We start from the raw sequence: 24104 nt of genomic DNA, 5'->3' as shown, positions 1-24104 counted from the left end.
TTACCTCTAGGGTATATCAACTCTCCAGCCCTATGTCATAATTTAGTCACCAGGGACCTTGCTCACCTTTCCTTTCCAAAAGATGTCACGTTGGTCCATTACATTGATGACATTATGCTGATTGGACCTAGTAAGAAGAAGTGTCAATTACTCTGGGCTTATTGGGAAAACATTTGTGTAGTAGAGGGTGGGAAATTAACCTGACAAAAATTCAGACACCTTCCACATCACTGAAATTTCTAGGGGACCAGTAGTTCGGGGCATGTTGAAATATTCCATCTAAAGTGAAGGATAAGTTGTTGCACCTGGCACCTCCTACAATTAAAAAGGAGGCACAATGCCTGGTAGATCTCTTTGGATTTTTGACCTAGCATATCCCTCATTTGAGTCTACTGCTCCATCCTATTTATCAAGTCAGTCAAAAAGCTGCTAGTTTTGAGTGGGTACCCAGAACAAGAGAAGGCTCTGTAACAGATTCAGGCTGTGCTACTTGGGCCATATAATCTGGCTGGTCCAATGGTGGTTGAAGTGTCTGGGACAGATAGAGATGCTGTTTGGAGTCTTTGGCAGGCCCTTATTGGTAAATCACAGCACAGACCCTTAAGATTTTAGGACAAAGCCCTGCCATCCTCTGTAGATAACCACTGTCCTTTACAGAAACAGATTTTGGCTTGTAGTGGGCCTTGGTAGAGACTGAACACTTAACCATGGGCCACCAAGTCACCATGTGGCCTGAGCTGCCTGTCATGAACTGGTTGTTGTCTGACCCACAGCACTCCATCATTAAATGGAAGTGGTATATATGAGATCTGGTCTGAACAGGTCCTGAAGGCACAAGTAAGTTACATGAGGATGTGGCCTATATACCCATGGACCTGACTCCTGCTACATTATCTTCTCTCTCCCCATTTGCATCTGTGGCCTCACAGACAGTTTTCTATGATGTGTTGACTGAGGAAGAAAAACTGATGCCTGGTCTACAGATGTTCTGCTTGATACACAGTTACTACTTGAAAGTTGGCAGAGGCAGCACTATAGCCCTTCTGGGACCTCACTGATAGACAGTGGTGAAAGGGAATCTTCCTAACGGGCAGAACTTCGAGCAGTGCACCTGGCTATTCACTTTGCTTGGAAGAAGAAATGGCCAGATGTGAGACTGTATACTGATTCATGGGCTGTGACCAATGGTTTGGCTGGATGGTCAGGGACTTGGGGAGAACATAATTGGGAAATTGGAGACAAGGAGGTATGCAGAACTGGTACGTGGATAGTCCTCTCTGAATGGGCCAAAGAAGTGAAGATATTTGTGACTCATGTGAATGCGCAGCAAAGTGTGACCTTGGCAGAGGAGGATTTTAACGATCAAGTGGATAGGATGACACACTATGGGGAATTCAGTCTTCCTTTTTCCCTAGCCACTCCTGTCGTTGCCCAGTGGACTCAAGAACAAAGCAGCCATGGTCGCAGGGATAGAGGCTCAGCAACATGGATTTCCACTTACCAAGGCTGACTTGGCTATAACCACAGCTGTGTGACCAATCTGCCAGCAGTGCAGAGGCACCAGCATTGAGTCCCCTAAATGGCACCATTCCTTTAGGTGATCAGCGTAGTGGCAGGTTGATTACATTGGACTGCTTCTGTCACGGAAAGGACAGCGTTTTATTCATACTGGAATAGATGCTTACTCTGGATTTAGATTTACCTTCCCTGTAAGCAGTGCTCCTGCCAAAACTGCCATCCATGGACTTTCAGATTTCCTTATCTGCCATCATGGTATCCCACAGCAGATCACCTCAGATCAAGGTACTCACTTGTGTGGCAATGTGCGAGCCCATGTTCATGGAATTCACTGGTCTTACCATGTTCGCCATCAACCTGAAGCATCTGGCTTGATAAAATGATGGAATGGTCTTCTAAAGACACAATTATGGCACCAGCTAGGTGGCAATACCTTGCAGGGTTGAAGCAGTGTTCTCCAAGAGGCTATATATGCTTTAACCAAGTGTCCAATTTATGGTGCAGTTTCTTCCATAGCCAGGATTCCTGTGTCCAGGAATCGAGGAGGTGGAAATGAGAGTGGCACCACTCACTATTACCCCTGGAGACCCACTTGCAAAATTTTTGCTTCCTGTCCCTGAGACCCTGTCATGGATTGAATTATGTCACCCCAAAATATCTGTCAACTTAGCTGGGCCTTGAGTCCCAGTATTATGTGATTGTCCAACATTTTGTGTGATTTCCCTATGTGTTGTAAATTCTATCACTGTGATAAAATGAGATGGATTAGTGGAAGTTGTATTGATGAGATATACAAGATTAGATAGTGTCTTAAGCCAATCTCTTGTGATATATAAAAGAGATAAGCAAGCAGAGAGACAGCGGAACATCATACCACCAAGAAAGCAGTGCCAGGAGCAGAGCATGTCCTTTGGGCATGAGGTTCCTGTGCTGAGATGCTCCCAGACAAAGGGAAGACTGATGACAAGGACCTTCCTTCAGGGCCAACAGAGAAAGAAAGCCTTCCCCTGGAGTTGGGATCCTGAATTTGGACTTTTAGCTTACTGGACTGTGAGAGAATAAATGTCTCGTTGTTAAAGCCACCCCCTTGTGGTATCTTTGTTATAGCAGCACTAGATGACCAAGACAGTCCCTATGCTATGGCAGTCTAGAGATCTTAGTTCCAAACAGAGAAATGCTCACATATGCAGACATCACTGATTGGACTGAACTGGAAATTAAGAATGCCACTTGACCACTTTGCACTCCTTTGTCAATTCATCTGGATCAACAGGCAAAGAAAGTAGTTACCATATTGGCTGATGTGATTGATCCTGATTACCAAGAGGAAATTGGGTTGATATTACATAATGGTATTAAAGAAGAATATGTCTGTAATACAGGAGGTCTCTTAGGGCATCTCTTAGTACTTACCATGCCCTGTGACTAAAGTCAATGGAGAACTACAGAAACCTAATTCTAACACGACTAGTAATGGCCCAGACCCTTTAGGAATGAAAGTTTGGGTCACCCCATCAGGATCAGGACCAGCTGAGGTCTTTGCTAAGGGTAAAGGGAATATGGAATGGGTGGCAGAAGAAGGTAGTTTTAAATACCAGCTACGACCACATGTCCAGTCGCACAGAGGACTATAATTGTTATGAGTGTTTCTTCCCTGTATGTGTGCATCAAATACTTTTGTTTTCTTCGGTTATAAAATATAAGATGTAAAAGGGGCTAGTGTGTTTTCAGTTGTACACGTGTTAGTTGTATCATATTATGCGCAATTATGACTTTATAATTGTCTTTATTTAGAGATTATGTGTGGCTTAAGGAAAAGTGTGTAGGTGCCAAGTTGACAAGAGGTGAACTGTGATGGTTAAGGTCATGTGTCACCTTGGCTGGGCCATGAGTCTCATTGGTTTGGCAGTTATGATGTAGTTTTGCAGTTATGTGATGATGTAATCAACTCCATGATGAGATCTGCTATGAGCAGCCAGTCAGTTGAAGGGAAGTTCCCTTGGGTCTGTGGCCTGCCTACAGTATATAAATGGATATTCCTGCAAGACTCTAATTTTGGATCTTGCATCCAGCTTGTCATCGTCTTACCTCCAGTTCTTGGAACTTGAGCTAGCAGCTTATCTGCTGATCTTGGGACGATGAATAAGGAAGACCAAAGAAGAATTGATGTCTTTGAATTGTGGTGTTGGCAAAGAATATCGAATATACCATGGACTGCCAAAACAACAAACAAATCTCTCTTGGAAGAGGTACAACCAGAATGCTCCTTAGGAGCAAAGATGGCAAGACTATGTCTCACGTATTTTGGACATATTATCAGGAGGGATCAGTCCCTGGAGAAGGACATCATGCTTCGTAAAGTAGAAGGTCAGCAAAAAAAGACGAAAACCCTCAACGAGATGGATTGACACAGAGGCTGCAACAATGGTTTCAAGCACAGCGATGATTGTGAGGATGGCACAGGACTGGGCAGTGTTTCGTTCTGTTGTACATAGGGTCACTGTGAGTCAGAACCGACTGGATGGCACCGAACAACAGCAACATATATATATACATACATACATATATGCATACGCTTCACTGCTTTTACTTCTTTAGAGAACCGAGGCTAAGACAGTGGGCTTGTTTTCTTTGCCTCTCTGCTGTTATGAATCCCCTGTATCCTTGATCCTGTGACTTCCTATTTTTTTGGTCTACTCTTTGATTTTACTTGGAACATATTTGCTAGTAGCTTCTTGAAAAAGTTTGTGTCCTAGGTTCCAGTGTTGTTTTGAAAAAATTGATGCCATCTGATTCACCCTTCACTGTTTTTCCTTTCTGAAAACACCTAGAAGTTCTTCTTTGTCCCTGGTGTTCTGTGATTTCAGAATGATAAGCGCTTATTGCTGTTTTTATTATTATTATCTTTAAATCCATTGTGCCAGCCACTAATTGGACCTTTCAGCCTGAAAACTCATGGCATTCTGTTCTGGTAAACTTTCTTGAATTATTTCTTTGTTATTTCTCATTATTTTTGTTGTAAAATCCTGTTGTTTGAAATTTGCCCTCTTGGAATGATTTTCTAATTACTTCTCTCTCTCTCTTTTTTTTTTTCTTCAATATTTCCTCTTTTTCTGTTCTACATTCAAGTAGATCTCCCTTATGTAACTACCCCTTTATTGAATTCATAATTTCTGTTATATTTTTCATTTCCAAGAGTTCCCTTTAGTGCTTTGAGTGTTCCTTATTTAAAGGCTTCTTTTCTTGTTTTATGGATATATCAATTTCTTATATTTAATAGGCTATAAAATACAGTCTTACTGACGTTTTCCTCAGATTTTCTGTTTTGCCTCTGTTTCTGCAAAATTTGTTTGTCTTTTTACATAGACTTTTTCCAGGGTAGAGGAATTTCTCAAATATCTCAGCTGCCAACTAATTTTTAGGAGGGCACTGAAGAGTTGGCTGGAAGGTAATCTAGTCTTGCCAGTTTTGGGGAATGCCAGGTCAGTTTCTAACAGAGGGGTTATTCAAAATCCTGCTGAAAGAATATTTGATCCAGTTTGGCTTTGCAGAGTTCTGGAAGCTGAGAATGGGAGAAAGGACTCAGTCTCATAGTTCAGGTGTAAAGATTTTAAGTTAATTTCTGTTTTTGTGCTAACCCCTTACCCTTAGCTGTGCCTAGTATCCTGGAGTCCAGGGACCCTTGGTTCAATCTCAGCACCTTTTAGGGAGCTGGGAAGGAGCAGCTACCTGGCTCTGAGGGCTGTGGGGTGGTGGTGGTGGGGAGGGGGTGTACCTGGGAATCTGATTCTCATGAAGACTTTCAACCAACCGTCAGCTTCTCAACTGGGCTGGTACTCCCTACTTCAGAGAGATTTTTGCCCCTCCAATTCCTGTGTTGTCTGTGTGTTCTGGCTTTGCATAAGCTTTATTAATGGCCAAGGAAGCATTGGTTTCTCTGATCTGCTGGGAAACTCCGACTTCCCCTTTTGCTTTTTCCTTCCTAGCCTTAATTCTCTTGGCCCTGTTGACTATGTCCCCTTATCCCTTGCTGCTGGTTTGGTGGGGACTGGGAAAGAAGCAGACATAGCTTGTGTGTTCAATCTCCCTTCACTCATTGGATTATTATGATGGCCATTTAGTTTTGCTGTATAGCATGCCTTTCTTTGCAAGTGCACATTTATTTTAGGAAGTGAAATTAAGAAGCATTGTGTATTTTTTCTTTTTCTGAAGTTAACTGGAGACATCACTTTGAGTTCCTCATGGCTGCCAGAGTGAACTGCGACAGTCCCAGTGTCGTGGCACAGAAATGGTTCTGATAGAGACCAGCGGGCCGAGGTACACAGGAAATGGGCTCCTGCACATGTCCCCTTCTGTTAAGAGGAGGCGGTTGGCTGATCTATATTGGCCTGAACACCACATCCTCTGTGGACCATTGTGCTTGAAGAGGCTTTAACTTGCTGCACCCCAGCTGCTTTCCTGAAGCCCCCAGTACAGTCCAGTGTGTTGACTCTTACCCTGGCCAGTGCACGTCCCCTGTGCTGAGTGAAGATCCATACACTAGTGCAGCCTCTCGGCCCATATGGGGTGGGTCCTCTTTCTCCTTGGGCAGCCCTTTGGAGGACGTGCCTTTCCTCAAGCTGGGTTACCAGTTATTGATGGTGGGATGTTTCCTGTGTGCCAGGCATGTCGTGAGTTCTTTCACGGGTTACTCACTGGATCCTTTTGATAGTCTTATTAAGTAGGTTCTGGAATTATCATCCACCTGCCTGTTGGTCTGGAAACCCTGGTGGTGTAGTAGTTAAGAGCTATAGCTGCTAACCGAAAGGTCAGCAGTTTGAATCCACTAGGCACTCCTTGGAAACCCTATGGGGCAGTTCTGCTCTGTCATATAGGCTCACTGTGAGTCGGAAATTAACTCAACAGCAGTGGGTTTGTTTTTAGTTTTTTTGCTCATTTGTCAGATGGAGGGACTGAGATACAGAGAGGTCACACAGGAAGAAGCACTAGGGCAGGGTTTGAACCCTCATAATGAAGCCTGAGCTTATTTCCTCATTCAGGTCAACCCTTGGCTTGTATGTTGGGGTTGGGGGGTGTGTGTGGAGATGGAGTCCAGACAGGGAGAGCAGTAGGTTGTCCCCCACAGGGCTGGACTAGGTGTGGATGCACCTGGTAGCATTGGGCTACCATACAATCAGTGGAATGGAGTGGCTGGTGATGACGCTGGTGTGGGAATGTGCCTCTTCAGGAAGGTTAATGGGCAGTTGATTCTGTGAACTCACTGTCAGCCCAAGCCCTGACCCCCTGAGTTATTTTTGTGTGAGTGGTTGCTAAGCCACATTGCCACCATCTTGTACTGGGCAGGGAATTTCAGACCCAAATGCATTCCAGCCATGAGTTCTGAAAGCTTCACTGGGAAATTAAGGCTCCTGAACCAGGGGGAAACTACTGTGGCAGGTGCATTCATATGGTGTGTGAGAAACCTCAGGTCTGGGACGATGAGGCAAGATGGACATGGTCCAGATCTTTAGTGACACAGAGGTTCTCACTGGGGCCAGGGACTACTTGGGTCCCAAGTGTGGGATAAGACAACTCTTGGCAGAAGGGTGATTCCACGCTAACTCTACCAGAGTTTTCCTGAAGCATCCCTTCCCCCATAATAGCCCCTTTCTCATCAGATCTGTTTGATGGGATTTTTCCTCATGGAGACAACTTCCAGTTCATAGGACCCTGGGTCCTTTGACTGCTGGCATACATGGAGCCTGTTCTCTTTGAATGGGCAAGCAGATGGCCTAGAATGCCCAGGGTGAGTGTTGATTTTGCTTTGTGATGCTGCTCAGATAGTCTAACTGTAGATGACTGTAGTCCTTATTATAATGTGGACAGATTTGTAACCAGTAGAAATTGGGAGGTGAGGAGGTGAGGAAATGGGAGGAGAACAGCTGTTAACGTCTAGGGTGGGGAGGATCATTCCTAAGGCCACATAAGGGCCTGGTGAACAGTGCAGCCAGCCAGATGAGCCTCCAGTGTGCACCTGCAGAGTGTGGTGGGCGACAGGGAGGCACACCCCAGTCTTTTTGCATGGTTCACTGCCCATTCCCACTTTCTATTTTGAAGTGACTGACTCATCCCCAGGGAAGGGGGGTGGGTTGCCCGAGGGCCCTAGAAGAATGAGGATTGACTGGCCCATGATTCTGACAAACTAAAACACAGCTGTTTTATGCACAACCCCCCCACCCCATGCTCCCCTTTTACATGTTTGTAATCTAACCCCACTGTGTTCCAGAAGGAAATGATTGGAGAAAGGAAGCTAAGATGGTTAGAAATTCTCAAAAGAGGTTTTTTCCTCCCTCCAGGGTCTCCCTCTCACAGCCCTTAGAAGGTGGGGATGGCCACCAGCCCAGGTCCGCCTGCAGGCCTTGGCTCTTGAGCTCTCAGGCATCAGTGCTTCTTGTGGCCTGATGCTGCCAGACTGTGCCTCCAGCCCTGGCCCTCTGCAGACCCCCATCCAGATGCAGCTCAGGGGTCTCCTCCACTTGCTGGCTGGCTCTCCCAAAAGTCCTGCTCTTGGTCTCATCTCTCCCCTGCCCCGCTCCCCGACTCCTTGATATGGGTGAATACATCAACATTTCCTCAGTGCCCCAAATCTGCGTCCTCAGAGGCATTATTGCTCCTCCCCATGGACCACCTTACTTCCCCATTATGTGAAATCATGTCCCTCCAACCTGTCTGTGGCCATAGAGTCAGCCAGCACCCCCTGCTGCACTGGAAAGTGTGGGAAGGGGCTTTTGGAAGGGCACAGAACCCTACAAAGGGGCCATCCCACGACCAGAACAGTCACCCCATGCAGGCCCCAGGTTTCTACCTCCTGCCTGGTCCTCAGCTCCAGGTCCTTTGTACCCCAGCCTACCTTAGAAGTGTTGGCAGGGAGGCCCACATTCCTGCTGTGGTCTGGACACTCTATTGCCCTTGCAGAACAAAGGCCTTCTCTTCACATGCTCCATCCTTCTTCCCCCTTTGAGCCCTTGCTTCTTTCCTCTTTCCTAAATCAGGGAGGGTGCGCACTATGTCTCCTCAGTGGCCACATGCGCAGCGGTCAGCCCTCATGCACCTCCAGTGCTCAGATCCAAGAGGCAGAGCCTGTAGCATTGTGGGAGCTGGGTTACATCCTGTGCCTGGGATGGGACCCACCCGACTCCCTCCATGACCACTGACCCGTGACCCCTGTCTTTGTTGGTGAACATAGTAGACTTGCTCCTGAGGGTCTGCGAGCTGTATGAGCACCGTGAGCCTGGTCCTTGGCACTCTTCTTTCATAGTGAGAGTGACACCAGTGTCCAGCCAGCTTCAGAGTGCACCAGACCCTGGCCCAGGGCCTGCGCGACACAGTCCTTTGCCTCTGATCTCTGCTTGTAGCCTCCTCATCAGCCTTCCTGGCTCATTTTAAATTTTGCCTCTTGGATGTGGGTCAACCCCTCCTTGCAGCCTCCTTGGGCTCCTGCAGTCTGAACACCTTCTGTGTACTCAGCTTGCTTTTCATTTAGTTAGCGCTCATGACCGGGGCCTCTTGTCTGTGTTCCCGTCAGGTAGCACACTCTGCAGGAGCTTCACTCGAATAGCAGGTGTTGAGAGTGGGTGCACACGTCAGTGGGTATATCTGGTGCGTGCTAGCCAAGGTGTCACTGTGCTGAGTCGGACAGGCGTGGACTGGAGACACTGTTTCTGTCCTCAGTGATCTTGCAGATGTGCTTCAGATGACGGAGGAAGTTTAGGGGCAGCGCGGTGAGTTCCATTCTCACCTGCCAGAACAGTGCAATTGAGGAAGCCTGGAGGATGGGGCTGGGCCGGCAGCAGGACGGGCCAGGGGCTGGGATGGCAGGCACAGCTCACACAGTAGTGCAGAGAAGTGCACTGTGAGGGCCAGGACGGGCAAGGACAATTCAGTTCCAGTATTTAGGATTAGGAGTGTGAAAGAATCCCTCATTTAACAATGACCTCCCGTTTTTGCCTGATATATTAGCAGAAATGTAGGCACATGTTTCCATCTCCAGAGCTAGAGTGGCAGCCCCCTGGGAGTGGCTGTGGGTGTGGGTGAAGGCTGTTGGAGAGCAGTTGGTGAAGTGTGTTTCGAAACCAGGGACTGCTGACAATGCTGATGCTCTGACCCCAAGTGCTAACTGTGGAATGCTCAGGTCGTAATCAGAATGCCAGCAGAGGTCACTTCCAAAGGGCTGTGTCCCAGAGAGAGACATAATAGTAGAAATCGCAAAAAAATATGATTGTATGTTTATGGCTATGTGAAGGATGCTGCATCTATTCATTGCAGGCGCACATGGTTATTGAAAGGTGATTCTGTGAGCCCGATATCTCCAGAAAACGTTTGCCATGGGATGTTCCTCAGAGCAGCGGGGTCTAATTGTGTCTGCCCCTTGCTGCAGCCACATACAGAGCACTGAACTGGGGCTGATGAGGGTGGTGGGATGGTGGGTGGCTCTTTTTCCTACTTTCAAAGTTTTTGGTGCTATGGTTAAAACCAAAAACGAAACCCATTTCTGTCTGGTTAGTTCTGACTCATGGTGACTCCTTGTGTTACAGAGTAGCGCTGTGCTCCATAGGATTTTCAAGGCTGTGACCTTTTGGAAGCAAGTATTTTTTTTCTTTGGAGGCACCTCTGGGGTCCCTCTGCCAGGGCCTGCTGAGTGTGTGGAGTTGGTGTGACCAGGCTGTTGGTTTTGCTGAGCATACTGGGCAGAGTGAGCGAGGGGCCAGGAACCCTTCTAATGCAGGACCATGGGGTTTAAGCTGGAGAGGAGAGGGAGAAAGGCCACAGGGAGGTATGGATGGTGGGTGGGGGTCTGGAGGGTCAGGGTTTTGGGGCAGAGTGGGGGGCTGGCTGAGCTGGGGATCAGGAGGGTCACCATGGAGGGGCTACGAGGTGAGGTGTGCAGGGCAGTGGGGACCTGGCACGTTCCTCCACCTCTGACTCCATTTCCATCTGTAAAATGTGGTGACTATAATCGTTATCTCTGAGGGTGTCGTGACAACTGTGCTAACACATGGAGCCTGTGAAGCCCAACTGGGGGTGTGCATCCTGCTGTGCAAGTGTTAGAGAGAGAGAGGCTGAGGCAGGGTCAGGGCCAAGAGCTCCCTGAGGGTAGGAGAGAAGTCACTGGTGCTCACAGAGGGCAGCAACCGAAGTGTGACCTGGGGTCAGGGAGCAGTGAAGCTGTGACTGGAAAGTGGTGGTAGGAGGAGTAAGGAGAAGGCTGGTCACATCCCTAGACCAGTGGTCCTTGGCCACAAGACAGAGAGAGAGAGGAATAGAGAATGACCTAGAGACCAGCTGGCACTGGAGGAGCAGATGTCCTAGGTGGTGGTGAGATGGACGAGCATCGTCTCCCGGATGCACAGTGGCCTGGACCAGCTCTACAGACAACACCTAACCAGGGTGCAGTTAGCCCTGCAAGGCCCGGGGGCTGGGGGGCAGTGGGATGGGTGTGGCGGCCTGGCCTGGTCTATCTGTGGCGCCACTACTCTGCTCTCTGTGCCAGCCCTGCCCAACTTCCCCCAGCCCTCCTCCAGCTCTCAGGTGCCTGGGAGCTTACCTCTGCCCCACGCCGCCTCCCCTCCCGGCCACACTGCAGCCTCCCTCACGCTCCTGCTCTGTCTCACTGAGGCCGCAGTGACTAGTTAGGCAGCTTGTTGTGAAGCCTCTCTCCCCAGCTATGTCCCCTGAGGCCTGGCTCCCAGTGGGTGGGCTAGTGGGCGGTGTGGAGGAAGGCAGGCTTGCAGGGAACCTCCTAGGCCCTGTCAGGGAAGGTGTGCAGGACCATGGAGGTCCACCAGCCATAAGTGCATCTGCGAAGTAAGATAGGAAACGCCCTCACTGCTCTATACCCATTATCCTGCCCAGCCTGACTTGGACTTTGGGGTGGCTGTGTCTGATTCCTTCTAGATGTTTGCAGCTCAGGATGGATTTGCTGGGGAAAGCTGCCAGCCTCGGTTTCCCTGTGGGGAAATCATTTTCACTTGTGTAAAGGGAGAGGGATTCTGTTACTGAAGGTATGGAGGGGGGACAAGACGGGGCCTTCTGGGGGTGACCAGCCCTCCCCACTCTGCTGTCTGAGTGTTCTGTGTCAAAATACAAGCCCAACCCTATGGCCTCCCTCTTTAAAACCCTCTGACTTCTCCCCAGTGTGCACAGACTCCGCTGGTTGGTCTTGTCACCCCCCCACCCCACCCTCAGCCCCCATCTCCACCTCTCCACCTAGGTCATACTGTCATCTCCGCAGAGACACCCCCTCCTACATCTCCGCCCAGGGCCTCACTCTCTGCAGAAGCCATGCCTGTCCTGGCCCTGTGAGCTGTCCTCTCCTGCCCTGAGGGCAGTGAGCACAGGGGCCATGCAGGGTAGTCTGTTAGAGGTGCAGTGGAGGAGGCCATTGTTTCTCTGAGCAGGGTGGACTGCTCAGTGGGTTCTGGTTGCATCTTGAAGCCCTGAGATGGGGACGTCCCCAAGTGGGGATGCGGTACACAAGGAGGGCCACCTGTCCTTTCCGGGGAGTGTCGTTTTGTCTCTGTGAGCAGTGGCCTGCTCCTGGACTTCTGGGCAGCCCCCAGTACCTGCCATGCAGCTGGGCACTGCACAGGGCATCATAGGGGGAGCAGGCGGGCACAGCACCATCTGGGGGCACATGCACCAACCAGAGTTCCTGAAGGGGCAGTGACAGCACATAGATGTGGGTCCCCTGGTCTAGGGGGCAGTCAGCTTGGTGTGTTAGAAGTGCAGGATTGGGCTGTTTGCTGGGAGGAGAAGTGTGTCCTCAGTAATGACTCACTATTATTTGATTCTTTTCAAATGCACCCCCTACTGTGCCCATGGGCATTTTAACCGAGCTCAGTATATATTTCAAGATTAACTCTACAAGACTGCAGCTTCTCATTTCATACATGCCAGTCTTCTGCATCCCACCAGACAAACTCTGTAATAAGCAGATTGGTCTGAAATTATTCTTAGAGGCAGCTGGTTGGTCAGAGTCTAGAAACCAGCCCCCTGATCTCTGGGACCCAGTGCTGGTCTCCGGGCATATGACATGCCATGTTGGCTCTGCCCTGGTGAGAAGCGGGCAGAGATGTCCTCAGGCCTCAGTGCTGTGATCCAGAGAGGCGGGAGGGCTGCTGTGTGGGACTGTGAAAGGGCTGAGCATGCTTGGGCAAATGGGACACCCCATGCGACTGCAGACCCCAGCTGTGTCTCATGCCTGCCAGCCTGCTTCAGCACTGAGCTCCATTCTGGGCCCTGAGTTTCCGGTAGATGCTAGCACTGAGGGGGCTTCCAGGACCATCACTGGAGGGAAGGAGGGGAATCTCAAAGGTGCATCACCTCCACCTTGGCCATGCAGAGCGCAGGCGTGGAGTGCTACATGGACATGGTGGAGGTCCCATAGCTGTCCATGGGGCCAGCAGATCGAGGTGTGCCTTGCCTGCCTCCGCTTTCACCCCCTGAGAATAGCTCTTGCGTTGACTCAAGATCCAGACTCCTCCACCCACCCACGGCAGTCTTGGTAGACAGAAGTCTTCATCTGGGTGCCCAAATCTGCTCCCCTCTTTTTGAGTCTATCACTCTCCTGGTTGCCTGTTGCCACACTCCCACTTGCCCCGGCCCAACCGTGGGGGGCCCAGGCACTGCGGGTTCCCCTGGGTCCCCTCATGGCCACCTCCACCTGTCCACCTCCCGTGCTATCACAAGGCTTTCGGGCAGTGGGCTGCAGATTTCTTCCTGCTTTTCTTCCTTTACTTATCGCATTTCCATGTTTTACTCTGTCTCCTCAGTCTCTCTGTGTGGTGCACAGCCACGTTTGGGAATATTTCCAGTTCTCCAGGGAGGAGTAGTGGTGTTTGGAACCCGCAGGTTCCTGCTACCTGGGAGGCTGTAGAAATGCCTGGGCTTCATCAGATGTGTGACCTCTCCAGTCCTGCAGCTGATTGAAGGGCGATTGCTTTATAAAATGCTTTTAAAACCACAGCCCCTTAAGGAGGCAGGCATCCTCATGGCTATCATGGCTGTGCTGGTTGTGTGTCAGTGCGTCTGCGGGGTGCGTGGCAGTTCTGCCAAGGCTTGTGGAGGCGTCTTCTTAGCTCTGGCCTTGGGATCCAACTAGGACCTGGGAGACCAGAGGAGGCGGTCACATGGGGAGCCAGCCAGGCACTGGGGGAGAGGCTGAGATAAGAGCCCAGCAGCTGGTGCCTGGATCCTTATCCCAGCTCTGCCCTGATGCGCAGGTGACCCAGCAAGTGATCCTCTGGGTGTGGTGGGGTTTTCTGTCAAGTTGCACATTCCAAGCTCTGTGGGGCTATGGTGGGGTTGAGGTAAAGCCAGTTAAAGCAGGGAATCAGGATGAGCGCTGTGTGCCTGAAGTCTCTTATTGTAACTTGAACCATGCCATGTTCTGTCCCAGTGGAGCCTTTGCAGCAGCCCCAAGCCTCGGAGTCCAGGTCCACTGGGGAGAGGTCCTCGAGAGCTTCCTTAGCCAAACCCATTTCTAGTTTCTTTTTCTTGAGAGGGGAAGGAAAACTTAAAGACAAAGCAGAGACCTTCTAGACTTTAAGTTTCTTTTTAGGTGTTCTGAGTGGAGACTCGACAGCAGTGGGTTTTTGGGTCCACACCCAAATCTTCATCTTTTTGTTTGTAACTCACCTCCATTGAATCTTTCCAAAGCACTCCACTGAGTGTGGTGGAAACAGTTCTCTTTACATTTGTAGTATGTTCTAGAGTTATATACTCTCTAGTTCTGTTGCATGTTCTTGTTTGTATGGCCGGTCTGGACAGGAGGAGGGAGGCCCCCATGGGGTCCAGTGTCAGGGCCGTGGGCAGTGGAATGCAGGTTTGGTGCTCAGATCCAGCCACTGTGTCCTGAGGTAACAGACGGCCATAGTTTACTCCATGAGTGGGTTGTGTGGAGCTAAGAGTGTATACTGTGCATCCTAAACTGGGACTCCCAGACAGCCCTATGCTGTTCTTCATGCCAGCCATCTGCATTCACACTGTGTTTGCATCTTCTCTCTCTCCAGCTTGGAGCCAACGCCCTGCTCTTCGTCAGTGTGAACATGTATGGGGCTTTCGTGCGGATCCTGACCGAGCGCTCCCAGAGGAAGGCTTTCCTGCAGGCCCGCAACTGCATCGAGGACAGGCTGAGGCTGGAAGATGAGAATGAGAAGCAGGTCAGTTCTCTGGGCTGTGACTGACCCACTGCTCGGTGATGGGCTGTTTTGTGGGAATGTAGAGGCACTGAGTGGAGGTCCCTGTCTGCCTAGGTGTGCTCAGTGGCTTCAGGGCCCAGCTGGCCCACTTTGCCTTTCCCTGGCTAGTCCCTCCCCTTGGCAGGCTGTGGGCCGCGTGTGCCCTCAGTGAGCTGCAGAACTGGGGCAGCAGGGGGGTAGTGCACCCACTGTGGAGAGACTGCCCACCCAGGCCTCCATGGGCAAGTCATTTGTCCTCACTGAGCCTCAGTTTACTCACTGGTGAAATGGGGCTACAGCTCTTGTGTCACATGGAGGCATGTGGGGAGCTGTGGTAAGGCCCGTGAGGTTTTATCTGAATCAAATGAGTCTGTAGAGGAGTGTGAGAGTCACAATGTCCTGAGATTTGCTGCCCCTGTGAGGGGCCACCTGTTCCTCAGTGGCTGAATGATGGTGATTGTTTCCTGGGCTCTGAGGTGGGCATGTGGGTGAGCGGTCTTCTTGTGGTGTGAGGAGGACAAAGCCATTTCCTGATGCGGGCAGGGCCCTGACTGCTGGCTTGAGGGACCCTTACAGATGAAGGTTTTATTCCTCCAGCAGCCCTGGCCCTGGTCTGGCACTTGGCAAATTCCAGTGTATGTTCGCATCCACAGCACTTCCCGTGTGACTGGGCAGGGTGCCTTGGCAGCAGTGGTGGTGATGGTCACAGCACTGGCCATGAGCCACACTGTCCCTAGCACCTTGCATGAGCCTCCTGGTCATGGCCTGCTGAGGGAGCACTGTCCACGTCCCAAGTGCAGAGAGCACAAGCAAGGTGGGGAGGCTGGGTTTGGACGAAAATGGCTTCAACGTCTGTCTTTGCCTCTTGCTAGCAGTATAAACATACCCTCCTCCGTTCTGAGGAGGGGCTGCCAGGCTGATGTGGGTGGATGCAATCCAGTTCTGAGGAAGGGGTGCTGGGTGGATGCTCTCCAGTTCTCAGAAGGAGGTGCCAGGTTGACGTGGGTGGACTTGGGTTCTGAGGAGGTGGTGCTAGGTGGACTCGCCCCTGTTCTGAGGATGGGGTTCCAGGTGAACACGCCCTGGTTCTGAGGAGGGGTGCAGGGTGGATGCTCTCCAATTCTGAGGTGGGGGTGTCGGGTTGACATGGATGGGCGCACCCTAGTTCTGAGGAGGCGATGCTCTGGTGGGTGAACCCTGTTTCTCAGGAGGCGGTGCCGGCTGGACACGCCGCCGTTCTCAGGCGGTGCCTGCTGAACGCACCCGCGTTCTGAGGAGGCGGTGCCGGGTGGATGCGCCCCTATTCTCAGGAGGCGGTGCTGGGTGGACGCATCCGCCATTCTCAGGAAGTGGTAATGGGTGAACGCACCCTTGTTCCCAGGAGGCGGTGCCGGGCGGACGCGGTCCCGTTCTAAGGAGGTGGTAATGGGTGGACGCGCCCCTCTTCTCAGGAGGCGGTGCCGGGGGGACGCGCTCTCGTTGAGGAGGTGGTGCCGGGTGGACACACCCCTGTTCTCAGGAGGCGGTACAGGGTGGACGCACCCCTGGTCGCAGGAGGCGGTGCCGGGTGGACGCGCTCTTGGTGGGCGCGCCCCTGTTCTCAGGAGGTGTTAATGAGTGGACGTGCCTCTCTTGTCAGGAGGCGGTGCTGGGTGGACACACCCCTGTTCTTAGGAGGCGGTGCTGGGTGGATGCACCCCTGTTCTCAGGAGGCGGTGTTGGGTGGACGCGGCCGGGTTCTCAGGAGGTGGTAATGGGTGGATGCGCTTCGGTTGAGGAGGCGGTGCAGGTGGACGCGCGCCTGTTCTCAGGAGGCGGTGCCGGGTGGACACGCTCCCGTTCTCAGGAGGTGGTAATCGATGGACGCGCCCCTGTTCTCAGGAGGTGTTAACGGGTGGACGTGCCTCTCTTGTCAGGAGGTGGTGCTGGGTGGACGCGCCCCGGTTCTCAGGAGGTGGTAACGGGTGGACGCGCTTCGGTTGAGGCGGTGGTGCAGGTGGACGCGCCACTGTTCCCAGGAGGCGGTGCCAGGTGGACGCGCTCCCGTTCTCAGGAGATGGTAACGGGTGGACGCGCCCCTGTTCTGAAGAGGTGTTAACGGGTGGACGTGCCCTTTTTCTTAGGAGTCGGTGCTGGGTGGACGCGCCCCCGTTGAGGAGACGGTGCAGGATGGGCGCACCCCTGTTCTCAGGAGGCGGTACCGGGTGGACGCGCCCCCGTTGTGGAGGCGGTGCAGGGTGGACGCGCCCCGGTTCTCAGGAGGCGGTGCAGGGTGGACGTGCCTCTCTTCTCAGGAGGCGGTGCCGGGTGGACACAGCCCCGTTGAGGAGGCGGTGCAGGGTGGAGGTGCCCCTGTTCTCAGGAGGCAGTGCCGGGTGGACGCGCTCCCGTTCTCAGGAGGTGGTAACGGGAGAATGCGACCCTGTTCTCAGGAGGCGGTGCCGGGTGGACACAGCCCCGTTGAGGAGGTGTTGCAGGGTGGAGGCGCCCCTGTTCTCAGGAGGTGGTGCCGGGTGGGCACAGCCCCGTTGAGGAGGTGTTGCAGGGTGGAGGCGCCCCTGTTCTCAGGAGGTGGTGCCGGGTGGACACGTCCCCGTTGAGGCGGTGCCGGGTGGACATGCCTCTCTTCTCAGGAGGCGGTGCCGGTGGACACGCCCCCGTTGAGGAGGCGGTGCCGGGTGGACACGCCCCCGTTGAGGCGGTGCCGGGTGGACGCGCCCCGGTTCTCAGGAGGCGGTGCCGGGTGGACGCGCCCCGGTTCTCAGGAGGCTGTGCCGGGTGGACGCGCCCCGGTTCTCAGGAGGCGGTGCAGGGTGGACGCGCCCCGGTTCTCAGAAGGCGGTGCAGGGTGGACGCGCTCCCGTTCTCAGGAGGTGGTAACGGGTGGACGCGACCCTATGCTCAGGAGGCGGTGCCGGGTGGACACGCCCCCATGGAGGCGGTGCCGGGTGGACGCTCCCCTGTTCTCAGGAGGTGGTGCCGGGTGGACACGCCCCCGTTGAGGCGGTGCCGGGTGGACGCGCCCCTGTGTTCAGGAGGCGGTGCTGGGTGGACACGCCCCCGTTGAGGAGGCGGTGCCGGATGGACGTGCCCCTGTTCTCAGGAGGTGGTGCCGGGTGGACGCGCTCCCATTCTCAGGAGGTGGTAATGGGTGGACGCGCCCCTGTTCTCAAGAGGTGTTAACGGGTGGACGTGCCCCTTTTCTTAGGAGTCGGTGCTGAGTGGACGCGCCCCCGCTGAGGAGACAGTGAAGGGTGGACGCACCCCTGTTCTCAGGAGGCGGTGCCGGGTGGACGCGCTCCCGTTTTCAGGAGGTGGTAAAGGGTGGACCCCTGTTCTTAGGAGGCGTTGCCAGGTGGACACGCCCCCGTTGAGGAGGCGGTGCCGGGTGGACGCGCCCCCGTTGAGGAGGCGGTGCCGGGTGAACACGCCCCCGTTGAGGAGGCGGTGCCGGGTGGACGCGCCCCCCGTTGAGGAGGCGGTGCCGGGTGAACACGCCCCCGTTGAGGAGGGGGTGCCGGGTGGACGCGCCCCGTTGAGGAGGCGGTGCCGGGTGGACGCGCTCCCATTCTCAGGAGGTGGTGCCGGGTGGACACGCCCCCGTTAAGGAGGCGGTGCAGGGTGGACGCGCCCCTGTTCTCAGGAGGCAGTGCCGGGTGGACGCGCTCCCGTTCTCAGGAGGTGGTGCAGGGTGGACGCGCCTCTGCTCTGAGGAGACGGTGCAGGGTGGATGTGCCCCGCTTCTGAGGAGGCGGTGCCGGGTGGACACGCCCCCGTTGAGGAGGCGGTGCAGGGTGGACGCGCCCCTGTTCTCAGGAGGCGGTGCCGGGTGGACGCGCCCCGTTGAGGCGTTGCCGGGTGGACTCGCCTCAGTTGAGGCGGTGCAGGGTGGACACGTCCTGTTGAGGAGGCGGTGCCGGGTGGACACGCCCCCCCGAGGCGGTGCAGGGTGGACTCGCCCCTGTTCTCAGGAGGTGGTGCCGGGTGGACGCGCCCCCGTTGAGGAGGCGGTGCCGGGTGGACGCGCCCCCGTTGAGGAGGCGGTGCCGGGTGGACGCGCCCCCGTTGAGGAGGCGGTGCCGGGTGGACGTGCCCCCGTTGAGGAGGCGGTGCCGGGTGGACGTGCCCCTGTTGAGGAGGCGGTGCCAGGTGGACACGCCCCTGTTCTCAGGAGGCGGTGCCGGGTGGACGCGCCCCCGTTGAGGAGGCGGTGCCGGGTGGACGTGCCCCCGTTGAGGAGGCGGTGCCGGGTGGACGTGCCCCCGTTGAGGAGGCGGTGCCGGGTGGACACGCCCCTGTTCTCAGGAGGCGGTGCCGGGTGGACGCGCCCCTGTTGAGGAGGCGGTGCAGGGTGGACGTGGCCCTGTTCTCAGGAGGTGGTGCCGGTTGGACTTGCCCCTGTTCTCAGGAGGCGGTGCCGGGTGGACGCGCTCCCGTTCTCAGGGGATGGTGCAGGGTGGACGCGCCTCTGTTCTGAGGAGGCGGCGCAGGGTGGATGTGCCCCACTTCTGAGGAGGCGGTGCCGGGTGGACGCACCTTGATTCTGCAGTGGAGATGCCAGATGGATGGAAGGGAGATCTGCAGAGCAGAAACCACTAGGATAGGGCTGGTTTGCCGCATTGGCATCAGCAGGAGGCAGTGGGGATGCAAGATCGAGGCCAGTGGGGCTGGGAAGTGGGGCCTTGGAAGGAGGTCCAGCCGGTGGGGAAGAGCCTGAGCAGAGATGCTGACCAGGAATGGACCTGGTGGATTGGGGGAAGTGAATTAATTTGCTATGGCCTCAGGTGAGAGGAGATGCAGACCCCATGGTGAGAAGGAAGCAGGGCTGATTCCTAGATGCTTTGCTCAGAAATGGCTCTGCACCACTGAGGTGTTTGAACTGAGTTGTGTAAGTGGTGGAGCCTCTGGAAGGAAGTGTCGTCAGACATAGCTTTAGGTCAGTGCGGTGAGGCACTGCAGGCAGGTAAGAGCAGAGGGAGAGGCCGTTTAGAAGTTTGGCAGGTAGTTTTTTGTTTCCACAGGCACAGCTGTCTTGCCCAGAGGTGCCGTCGTCAGAGGTTTCTTGAAGCAGGTAGAGAACTGTGGTTCAGTTCAAAGTGTTCCACTTGAGAAGCAGACAGTTTCTTCCCCAAGGGACATACCTGGCAAGACAGCCCTGTGGGTTTTGTCTGCGACTCACCAGCCACGATTGGTAGAGCTGAGGAGGGGAACCACTCTTCCGAAATGGAAACTTCCACTATGGAGACCCCTGCTACTGCCTGGTCCTGGTACCAGGACAGGGACCAGCAGGGGGAATTGAGGAAAATACACAGCTGTCATCCCAGATGCTCCCGAGTCAGGTTGGGTACTGTGTAGGTGGCAGTTTACACAGTCTCAGGGCTTGCCTTCCCTGGTGTCAAAACTTTTCTCTCCCAAGTTGTTAGATTATTTCTTGACAAAGGGGGGATGGAGGGCTTCATTTTCATCTGCACCTGGCATCTCAGGCCATCTTCAAGTAAAAATGATGATAGGAGCATTTACGCCTCACCCCGGCCCCACGGGCAGGAAGCATCCTGGGCATTTTATGCCTACTGTTGTTGATTTTTGCTGTATCCTGCGAAGTAGGTGAAAATTGCTGCACCTATTAGGAGCCTACACTCTCTTCTCCTATATTGTTTAATACTAAACACTCTTTGGTTATCCTGTGGTGGTTGTAAAAGAAAACAGAAACACTCCAGCACACAAAATCTTCAGAAATTTTATTGCCCTCCCTCTTCTGTGCCGACACAGCCAGCAGAGCCTCTTTCTAGACCTTTTGCAGAGAGCAAAGCTTTCCTACTAACTTTATAAGTGGAAATATTAGAATAACCCCTTGCCTTTTGCTCTACATTCTCAGTGCGGCCCATAGAACAGAGAGGGACTGGAAGACAGGGATTAGTCAGTGGTAGGTGGGCTGTGAATGGGGAGAGAGGGTATCTGTTTCATTTTGCCACTTACTATGCTTCCAGAAGGAATTTTTGGTTAGTGCAGATGATTAACATGCTTGGCTGCTAACATAAAAAGATTGGTGGTTCAAGTTTACCTGGAGGTGCTTGGGAAGAAAAAGGCCTGGCTATCTACTTCAAATAATCAGCCATCGAAAACCCTGTGGAGCACAGTTCTACTTTGACTCACATGAGTTGTCATGAGTTGGAATCAACTCTACAGCAATTGCTTTTATATTCCTAGATTATTCTCTATTGTTCTTTGAAAAAGTTATCTAAGTTGTCAGTATCACTAAGACTGATTCTCTTGGGAGGAAGTTGGATTTGCTAAAGTAATCCCTCACCCCAACAAAGCAAACACACACAAAACAGAGAACAGCCCTCGACTTGCTCACCCACTACCTGTTGTCTTTGCCTGAGGGATCTTGGCAGGAGATAAAAAAACACAAAATACAAAGGTGTTTTTCTTATCTGAGTTGTTAGATTTCTTTAAAGTTAATATCAGACTTCTGCATCGTTATTACAAACATAAGTCAACTTTATTTTGCTTCATAATTCCTAGAACTAGGACTCAGAGAAATTAACTTGGGGAAGATAATAAAGCTAGCAATAAAGTAGAAAGTGGCAGAGCTGGGATTGCCTGAGGCCAGGCCCAGGCCTAGTGCAATTATGGCCCATTTTTTCCCTTTAGATCTTAGTTCTCTCAGTCATAAAAAGTTTGTCACAGAGGTTTTAGGTTGTTAGATAACTGAGTTAAAATATTCCGAAGAGTTGTGAAAGTTCTTTTTTAAAAGGGCTTTTTCAGTTTCAGAACAAAAATATCAAAAGCTGGTTCTTTGAAATATAAAAGTCTTGGACAGATTGATTAAGAAAAAAGGGAACAGACACAAGGACGACTGTTAGGGATGCAAAAGAGTGTGACTACAGATAAAGCAGTGATTAAAAGAGATAACAGAAAGATACCAAGAATGATTTTATGCCAATATATCTGGAAACTTGGACAAAATGGTCAAATTCCCAGAAGAATGTGTTACTAATGCTGATTCAAGAAGAAGAAGAAAGCCTGAAAGCTCCTATACCCGTTTAAAGATATTGAGTTAGCAATTTAAAGCCTTGTATTTGTTATTATTAGCTGCTGTCGAGGTAGCCCTTGACTCATGGAGCCCCCGTGCACAACAGAACAAAATGCTGCCTGGTCCTATGCCATACTGTGATTGGTGGTGGATTGGACTATTGTGATCCACAGGGTTTCCATTGGCTGATTTTTCTGAAGTAGATCACCAGGCGTTTCTTCCTAGACTGTCTTAGATTGGGAGCTCCACTGAAACCTGTTCAGCGTCATAGCAACATGCAAGCCTCCACTAACAGACAGGTGGTGGCCATACATGAGGTACATTGGCCAGGAATCGAACCCAGGCTTCCCCCATGGAAGGTGAGCAAAAGACCCAGATAGTTTTATGGGTGAGTTATACAAAACTTCAAAGGAAAACGTTATTCCAATCAGATATCCCATGAAATAGAAAACTCATTCTATGAAATCACTATAACCTTGCTTTGCTTTTCACATTTAGTGCTAAGTCCACCTTGAGTTGATTTTTATCGATGGTGTGAGGTTGGAGTCAAGACTCACTTTTCCAGTGTCACGGCATGTACAGTTGTCACAGCATAGCAACCGCTACAGAGAAACTCTCTGCCCCAGAGTCATGTGGGCTGCCCTGCCATAAACTGGGGGTTTGTGCTTGAGCAGGTGTGTTTCTGACTCTGTTCCAAGTCTACTGTCTCTCCTTGTCCCAACACTGCCCTGTCTCAATTGATTCATGTTCCATAGAGCAAGCCCTCCCACTTTGTTTTTTTCTTCTTAAGGAGTATTTTGACTATTCTTGGCTGTTCATGTTTCCAGATAAATTTTGAAAACCATTTTACAAGGTCAACACTCACTCTTGCATTTGGGGTTTTAGGTGAAATTACACTGAATTGGTAGATCATTTTGGGGAATAGAGATGCCTTTATATACCCGGTTCTCCAAATCATGGACATGTCAGCTCTGCACTCACTCAGGTCTCTGCTAGTGCATCTCAGTAGTGCTTCCTAGTTTTCTGTGTAACTATCTTACATAATTGTCCTTAAATTCATTCCTAGTATATATATTTTTTTATCTTACATAATTGTCCTTAAATTCATTCCTAGTATTTGTTATTCATAGTGCCATTGTAAATGGTATCTTTCTAAAATCAATTTTATGTTGGTTTGTTGCAGTTATATCAAAATAAAATTGGATTTTATATATTGCTAGTTGTCTTAGTTTGCTAGTGGTGCCGTAACACAAATAGCACAAGGGGTGGTTTTAAAGAATAGCAATTTATTTTCTCACAGTTCAGAAGGCTAGAAGCCTGAATTCAAGGCACTGGCTCTAGGCAGGGTCCTTTGTTTCAGCTTCTAGTGGCTACTGGCAATCTTTGGTGTACCTGGGCTTGTAGATAAACCCATCTTTGTTGTCACGTGACCTCTGTCTTCCCTGGGTGTGTGTCTCTTGATATAAAATGGAACCAAGTCCATTGTTGTCGAGTCAATTCCTCCTCATAGCGACCCTATAGGACAGAGTAGAACTGCCCCACAGGGTTTCCAAGGAGTGGCTGGTAGATTCGAACTGCCAACCTTTTGGTTAGCAGCTGAGCTCTTACCCACTTCGTCACCAGGGCTCTATCTCTTGGAATAAAAAAAACCTGTTGCTGTCAAGTCAATTCCAACTCATAGTGACCCCATATAAACCCAGGATATCCATTGTGACCCATTAACGTAATAAAAGAAAATCCCTATTTCCAAGCAGCATCACATTCACAGGTACAGGGGTTAGGACTTTAACGTATCTTTTTGGGGGACACAATTTAATACATAACAGAGGCTGAGAGATGTCATCATTTGGCGGGCTGCCTTATGCTCAGCCAAAAATCCAGGTTCTGCTACTTTGAAAGAGAAAATGAGAATGGGTGTTGGTTAGGCAGGTGGTCGTCTCTACCACAGGCAGGTAGTTTCCTGTGACTAAACAGACACAGACAGATGAGATCCCACCTAGTAGGATGCTGGGGAGCAGACCCAAGTCTGCAGGAGGTCAGGCATGGCAGCTTTCATGGAGTCGTTTGTCTAGCGTTCCAGCCTCACCCCAGCCCTGCCTAGCTTTCCTTCTAACTTTCCTTCTTCACTTCTCCAGACCCTTGTGTCTGTTTTATTTTTCATATCAATTGAGAACTGCAAATCAGTTGCTGTGGAGAGCACGCACAGCCTTAGTCCGATAAAAGTCAAGTGCATGATTTTAACTACAGAAACAAAGTTGGCCAAGCATAATGGCTGAGTCACAGTTAAGCCATCGAGGGCACACAGTGATGTTCTGTGTCTGGTGCCTGGGCGC

At 51.7% G+C, this 24104-nt stretch overlaps 1 protein-coding gene across 2 annotated transcripts in view; it reads left to right on the top strand.

Annotated features, from left to right (window-relative positions):
• Positions 1-24104, top strand: part of ADCY1 (adenylate cyclase 1) — a 258513-nt gene that overhangs the window by 50384 nt on the left and 184025 nt on the right. For both annotated transcript variants that reach the window (XM_049894205.1, XM_049894208.1), the window contains exon 2: positions 14568-14717. In XM_049894205.1, the coding sequence (XP_049750162.1) occupies positions 14568-14717 (150 nt within the window). The remainder of the gene's footprint in view (positions 1-14567; positions 14718-24104) is intronic.

Source organism: Elephas maximus, chromosome 8 (assembly GCF_024166365.1).
Source record: "Elephas maximus indicus isolate mEleMax1 chromosome 8, mEleMax1 primary haplotype, whole genome shotgun sequence".
NCBI classification, from domain to species: Eukaryota; Metazoa; Chordata; class Mammalia; order Proboscidea; family Elephantidae; genus Elephas; species Elephas maximus.
This window is presented reverse-complemented; position numbering and strand designations above follow the sequence as displayed.